Source organism: Alosa sapidissima, chromosome 15 (assembly GCF_018492685.1).
Source record: "Alosa sapidissima isolate fAloSap1 chromosome 15, fAloSap1.pri, whole genome shotgun sequence".
Lineage (NCBI taxonomy): Eukaryota > Metazoa > Chordata > Actinopteri > Clupeiformes > Clupeidae > Alosa > Alosa sapidissima.
This window is the reverse complement of record NC_055971.1, coordinates 17,762,458-17,770,194: the sequence shown is the minus strand read 5'-3', so window position 1 is coordinate 17,770,194 and position 7,737 is coordinate 17,762,458. Positions and strand designations below refer to the sequence as shown.

At 44.0% G+C, this 7,737-nt stretch overlaps 1 protein-coding gene across 1 annotated transcript in view; it reads right to left on the bottom strand.

The window, feature by feature from the left end:
- Nucleotides 1-227: 227 nt before the first annotated feature.
- The window catches only part of LOC121683679 (T-lymphoma invasion and metastasis-inducing protein 1-like), a 53,966-nt gene continuing 46,456 nt past the window's right edge, over nucleotides 228-7,737 (bottom strand). The window contains 8 exon segments of the mRNA XM_042063415.1: nucleotides 228-2,210; nucleotides 3,394-3,566; nucleotides 3,797-3,884; nucleotides 4,114-4,219; nucleotides 4,537-4,595; nucleotides 5,561-5,669; nucleotides 6,128-6,246; nucleotides 6,637-6,816. Of these exon segments, the coding sequence (XP_041919349.1) occupies nucleotides 1,570-2,210; nucleotides 3,394-3,566; nucleotides 3,797-3,884; nucleotides 4,114-4,219; nucleotides 4,537-4,595; nucleotides 5,561-5,669; nucleotides 6,128-6,246; nucleotides 6,637-6,816 (1,475 nt within the window). The 3' untranslated portion in view covers nucleotides 228-1,569.

Sequence of the window (7,737 nt, the reverse complement as noted above, 5' to 3'; positions counted from 1 at the left end):
TTTCGGGTTGTAGTTCACATGGTGAATTCCACAACGTGTCGATGGTCTATTGTGTGATTTTGTCTTGTTATTGTTTATTTCAGTGTGTAAAGCAGCCTACATACATAATAATAACTCCCCCTCTCCCCTGGGAAAAAAAAATATTTTGTGCTATAGTGCGCTACAAACCATCAAACTGTTCATACATGTCTTTGAAGAACAATCATGGTGATACAGTACAGATGACATATGTAAGAAAACAATTTATTTGATATAATATCAATACAGTAATATTTACAAAATAAAAAATGCAGTTTGTGAGAACAATGGTTTTTTTTTTCATTCATTTGGAAATGTTCATGTACATTTGTTTTTCCATTCTTCCAGTTTGTTCACGTTCTACCATTTTGATTGCATTAAGCACAATTTGGAATCTTATTAACATAAAAAACTAGGGTACTGATTGTGGCAGTTCAGCTATCTCACTGATAAAATAATGCTAACAATGAAACATAAATTACACACATTTTATTTGGTCAATACATTATAGATTATTTTTGTTTCTCCCCACCAAAAATACTTAAATGTGCAAGAGAGATCCATTCTGTAGATTTGCCCCAGCTGTATTACAATGGGCATTGTGTCATGAGGCGTGCACACAGATCTAGGGACAGGAGAGGGCAGTGTACCATTAACTAAGGTTTTAAGAAAATAGTTCAACACAACGATTCATGGCTATTCATGATGTTTCAATTGTAAATGACAATGAAAAAAGTTCAAGTAACACAGGATTTGTTAAGTTAAAATAAAATGAAATGGAGACAAAAAAATGTTCCCTTCGCTTAAGAGGAGAGTGGGCAAAAATGCTGTCTTTTTCACAATGGTGTTAAAGGTAAATAATAACAAATGGCCTGAAGCCTTCTGAGAGTTTCATATATGCAAAATAGAAATCAAAGCAGAAATATATACAACCAAAGAGTAATAAGCGGCCCCTCAAAACATCATGTTTGTGCACTTCTCTGGAAAAGTTACATTACATTTGATTTCTCTTTTATCAGGCTGTTCTGATTTTGAAACGTTATGGACTCAAAGACAGCCCTTTTATATGACACAACAGCAACTCAAACCCCATTTACCCTCTGAGAGAGAAAGAAAGCTTAAGTCCACGCACATATTTGGCAGCGAGCGGCAGTCCCAGGTAGCTGCCGGTGACTGTGCAGTCCTAATACTTGATTGATTAAATTTCATGATTGTGCAGTCTAACCCTCCTACTCTCTTCTCTGATTGGTTGTCGGAGAACATCAGTCATGTGGCGTTGCTTCGATGGCGAACCGTCATGAGAAGGATGGCTTGGGTTAATACAGCTGTATACACGTGTGGATAATATTTCGTATATTAGCGCGAGATATCCTGTAGGCAGTGGGCATGTATGACTACAGTAGGTCCATGCAGTACAGACAGCTTAGTGGACGGTGATGAAGGAGTGAAATCTTTCACAAAGTCCGTGTCAAGTTGTTCTGGCAAGATGTGACAGATACAGCGTTTTATATATTTTTTTCTGTGTGTGTGTGTGGGAGTGGTAGGCTTAGCCTAGCTCTGTGTGTGCTTCTGGCTGTCTGAGTCCGGCGTAGTGGCCTGGTCCTCTCGCCGCACCCAGACAACCTCGTCCTGGCTGGCAGGCGGCTGCTCGTCCACACTGGCCACAGACATGGCACACTGCTTGCCCAGGTGGGAGAGCCGGAGAGAGCCGGGGGCTCGGTGGGGTATAGTGCCACCGTCGTCGTCGTTGTCCCCCCCCTCTGCTGCCATCGCCTCGCTCCTCCGCTTCCCTTCCTCCTCCCGTGGCTTCTCCCCCGAGGTGTCGTCCTCGAGGTCAAGGGCTGCCATTGGGCCCTCCAGACGGCCTTCTCTGGCCGGGCCCCTCCCCTCTCGGCAGAAGCCGACCACATCGTCATCATCGTCGCTCAGGATGTCGGTCTCCTTGACGTCGTCGGGGTCCTCGTACTGCTCCAGGTCGAACTGCTCCTCCACCCAGCGGTCCGTGTCGCCCCCGGCCAGCACGCCGCCCATCCCCGGCGACGGCTGCTGCAGAGGCTCGTGGGAGTCCGGTGAGGGCGTGTCTGGGTCAGGGTCCCCGCTGCCAGGCTCGCTGTCGAACACGATGTCCGTGTCGATGGTGAACCTGTTGCGAACCAGCTTCCTCCTGCCCAGCGTACGCGTGGGAGCCGACACTGTAACAGAGGGGAGGACAGGACAGAGGTCAGACATCAGCTACTAATCATCTCTAAACATTCAGTGTCACTAATGAACTCATGCAGGCAGTCATCAATATCATACAAGTATAACAGCATGTTGTACTTCTGATATAATATAATATATATATATATATATATATATATATATATATATATATATATATATATATATATATATATATATATTATATAATGATATTTCTGTAACCATGATGAAAGAGAGAGGCACTGACATCATGACAAAATACCATAGCAACACCATGAATGAGTAATTACTAGTACTGTCCACAAGAGGCACCCTCCACACCGATCCTATTATATAGGACTGGCTAGAGGGAGGAAGTACCACTCCCATTCATTTCAATGGCCAATGCTACCTCAACCAAAAATGTACTTAATCGGTGTCTGAAGGGCACTCACTTCCGAGCCCATTTTCACAAACAAGCCAATTAGGTGCTACATTACTGGTAGACACAAATGTATGTTGTCTGTGGATTGGTGGTTGAGCTGGCAGTTTACAAGCTGGGAGGATCAGCCAATCCATATGGAAGATCTAATTTGAGTCCTGTTCTAATTTGAATCTGTTTTAAGGCACCTAATTAGCTTGTTTAGGAAAATGTGGCAAGAAGTGAACACCTGTCAGGCACCAACAACTCCAACGCACAGTTTTCCAAAGCACAACAAACTGACTTTTCAAGCCATGTGTTGACAGAGGGTCTTCACATTTTGTACCAAAAAAATACCAACCAGGACCTGGTTATCATTGTAAATACAGTACATTCCTTGCCTGTTTATCTCCCATCACTGCAGTATTTTGCACACACTTGTGCACATAATGTGTGGATACACTTGTGTGCATACGTGTGGATATACTTGTGTGCATATGTGTGGATATACTTGTGCGCATATGTGTGGATACACTTGTGTGCATATGTGTGGATACACTTGTGCGCATATGTGTGGATATACTTGTGTACATATGTGTGGATACACTTGTGTGCATATGTGTGGATATACTTGTGTGCATACAGTATGTGTGATTGTTTCCCTTTTTTGTAAGTCGCTTAGGATAAAAGTGTTGGCTAAGTGTAAATGTAAATATGATTCAGTTAAGTTAAACCACCTCATAGATGAGCCTTCATATGTAGTAGGACCTTACCTGCTCTGTTCATGGCAGGACGGGCACCTTTCAGAGCACAGAGGCGCTTGCCCCCAAAGGGGACGTACTGCTGGTTAGGTGGTAGGCTCTCCGTCTTCAGGAGCTGTCTGCGCTGTTTGTCCCTGAGGATGGAGTGAACTGTCTTCAGGAAGTCCTTCTTACTCTCAGGGGAGCTGTCAGAAGGGTAGATAAAGCAGGTAGGTGAGGCATTAGGAAATCAGGAAGCAGTGCTTAGAGAGTACTAACCACCAAAACAAAACTCTGAACACACCCAACATACATCAATATGCAATGCCAATATGTAAATTCTAAATGTGATTTTGAAAAAGGAGATGGTGTGTGTGTGTGTGTGTGTGTGTGTGTGTGTTTGTGTGTGTGTGTGTGTGTGTCCACCAACACTGACCTGCAGCATAGATGGAAAACTCTCTCGGGCCTCCCTTCTGATTCTGACTTGATGTGGACAATCTCACACACAGCGTTGCTCTCTCCATCTGTCACCAAAATAAAAGCACAGCAAACACATTTAACACATAACATTTCATATGATACACACATAACCTAAACAGCTTCCATCTTCCATCTTCCATCTAAATTCCATTCAAACAAATGTCATGCTTGATATTTTAAAACATTTTATACAGAGTTACATTTCTTACAAATGCAATGAACCACAACACAGGTCAGAGAGTCTTGAAATGCCATCTGAAAGATGCACGGTACCTGTTGTAGTCAGGGCACGGACTTGCAGGGTATCTGTTGAAATCATGTGACGGAACCGGAAGGGGTCCTTGTCCTCACTTGAGACTGAGACTCTGTGTGACCCACCCTGGAAGAAAAATACCAATATTGACTCTCTAAGTCAGACAACATTTCATAAATCTAAAAAAGAATATAAAGTTTTTATGTTTTGGTGATAGGCACACAAGGCAAGGCTGAGTTGGTGCTTTTTAATGAAGCCCTAGAGATACTGACATCACAAGCTGTGCTCATTCTGAGGCAGTGCCAAAGCACAGGAAGCAGAACAGCTCAGTGTGAAACACACAAAGGGCCAATAATCACACCGTGAATAATCACACCGCGCCGGTGTGTGTGTATGTGTGTGTGTGTGTTCTTGAACGAGCTTTGAAAGAGAGGCACACTCACTATTTTCTTCTTCTGTTTGGAGCCGTCCTTGCAAACAAACACGACAGCGGTCTTAAACACTGCAAAAGAGAAACCAGGAGAAAGAGTGAGCTAAAAAATCACCAGACAGCCAATCAAAAACATTCTCTCCCTCTTTCAATAAGTGTGTTTGCAAAGCAGGTAAAGACTTCCAACTGGAGGATCATTACCAGAGGTTGATCAATATGGGTTTTTCTATGGCCGATGCCAATTTTTAGAAATCAGGGCAGCCAGTGGCCGATATATGATACCGATTTTTCTCGCGGATACATTTATACATTTATTTTTAAACATTTATTCTATAATAATATTATTCAGTGCACATTTCAATATAATACATTTTGTAAAAACACTAGTGACTGAGGGAATCTGGGCAAATGTTTTAAGCTGCGTGGTAGTTAATGGTAAGAATAGTGCAGGGGTCAAAACCTTCAGCACCTTCCAAAATCAGTACCGCAGCATGTTATTTGTGTGCCTGTTAATCAGCTTATAATATGATCAGGCATCGGACAATGACATCGGCCAACCGATCAATCGGTCAACCTCTAATCATCCAGCTGGGCAGTCAGAAATGTGTCCAGAATGATTTCTACAGCGTTGCAACTTCTGTGGAGCGGTGTTATAGCGTTTCATTGTCTCTTTTTCGTTGGCCACTCGAAAAACTCTCTGATTTCAGTGCATTCAGCATTAATACTCAAAGCCACAAGGACACTTTAAGAGGGGAAAGGCTGAAAAGTGCTGACAAATGCGTGCCGAGCTGGGCATTTCAAAGCACAGGCAGCCACTTCCCTCCAGCAATCTCACCGAAGAAAGTAGGCTGCAAACTTCCAGCACTAATCCAACACCCTGGCCTGGATTCCAGGACCCTGGGGGGGCTTATTCCAGAGGTGCTAAAAAGGTGTGTGTGTGTGTGTGTGTGTGTGTGTGTGTGTGTGTGTGTGTGTGTGTGTGTGTGTGTGTGTGTGTGTGTGTGGACATTGGTGCCTGACTGTGTGTTTTGACATACCGAATGTGGCAAGTTGAGGCTCCTTCTTCCACTTGCCCAGGGAGGCTGGGGGGTTGATCCATGTCACGCTGGTGTGGAGAAGCAGGTCCCCCATGGACAGGTCAGCAACCTGGAAGAAAGCAATTCACAAACAGGTTATCAATAGGCATGGCTGAACACAGACACATAAACTTAAGCACACAAGCATATGAATGTATGTGTATACCTGTATGTGCAAACGTTCATGGACACACAGTCACACACACTTCCAGATGCAAAAACATCCATGTGCACTCTCTCAGTTACACAGACAGACAGAGTGTACACACACACACACACACAAAGGAACACAAGGGCATACAAAATCACAGAAAGCATATTTCCTACATTTCTTATTGAAACTGGTCTAATTACAGTGCAGGAGTCTTTTTGCTTCAATATCATTCAATGAGCCTGATCAGTTAATTACATGGTAGCTCATCGTGCAGTAGGACTCCGCAGGCTAAAAATACAAAGCCAGTGAGTCACTCTGATTTGGTAGGGTGAGGAGAGAACAGACAGGACAGAAATAAGGAAATAAAAACCTACCTCTTTTCTGTCGCCCGTCTGCTCAGCGATGAGCTGGTCGAAGACGGCCCCAAACTCCTCGTGGATCTTCTGCATCTCGTTGATGTGACTGGCTACTTTGTTCATGGCTTTGACCGCCACTGTGAGGAGGAACAGAGAGAGAGAGAGTGTACGGGTCACATGTGGTGCAGTGGGAGGAGAGCCCAGGTTGATCTCAACAAAATCAGCTATTGTCAGCGAAGGGTGCACTGATTACAGTGTGTGGAACTAATACCTTCAAATGGCTTTGATGGAAATAAATACACGATTTTAAGTCAATCACCCAGGCACACACTCTCATTAATAGTCATGAACAAATGACTATTAAAACACACACACTGTAACCATTAGCTACAATCCTTTACTCTGTAGTGCACACACACACACAGTAAACACTGGCCACACACACACACACACATAGTAAACGCTGGCGTGCAAACACAGACACACTAGCCACACACACACACATACACACTCTCTCTCTCTCTTACCGTCAAGGTGGTAGTGCTCCTCGCTGTCTGGGTCAGTGAGAGAGTAGAGCTCGCGGAGCAGCAGCGGGTACTTGAGGACCCTCTGGATGGGCTTGATGAGGTACGACTCCAGCGTGGACGAGTGCTGCTGCTTGGGGTTGCGCTCGTCCAGGAACGCCTTGAAGTCTGGGTCTGTCTTAGCTGCACATACCAATAACACCGTATATTTAATATAGCATGCTTAATGCACAGTAGAGTCTTTGTGAAGTCTGGTGTTTTGGTTATATTTAGGACAAGACTGACGGAATGTGAGAGAACGAAGTAAAAAAAGAAAAATCACAATCAAACTGAAACAAAAGATCAATTATCTTATCTGTCAATCAATTTAACAGATATAAGGTCTTTGATTTTTTTGTTTATCCCTGCTAACCTGATAATTAGTTAAACTGATAAATTGATTGATGTTAAATTATAGTGTATCATTCATTCATTATTGTATGTATAAATGTATGCATTCATTATTACTTCCACTAAGGAGATTATGCGTTTGTTCACTGTTTATTTCAGCTCAGGTCTTGGCTGAGAGAAAATCAACACGGACGATTTAACTCAGATTATGAGTTTGCATGACACCCCTGTCCAAATCACCCGAGGCCAAACTAACAACAATCCGTCACGCCTCAACACACCTGACACTGGCATCCAACACACACGGCATGCCATGGCATTGTTTTGTCCCACAGAGTGTGTAAAAAAAAAAAAAACACCTGGGCTGTGCGCTCTGACAGAGCAACACACACACACACACACAGCTGATACACTCCTCAGCTGTCAGAGAACAGATTTATACGTTTGTGTGCAGTCTGCATGTCAAGCGTCGTTTACGTCTATATGAGTGCTTTCACGCGACTAAAAGCTAGGAGGATACTCGCTCGAAAACACGTTGCGCAACAGGTGCCCTTTTGCGAAGGCTCTCACAGTGCCGGGGGCACGCGGGTTATGCGAGGGGTCGCGGTTAACGAGCGCCTGCCTGACATCTTTCAGGGAGGCTTTTACTGAAGAAGAGGAGGAGGGGGCAAGGGTGTTGGCGTCACATGGGGTGAGGAATGTCTGTTTTCTACG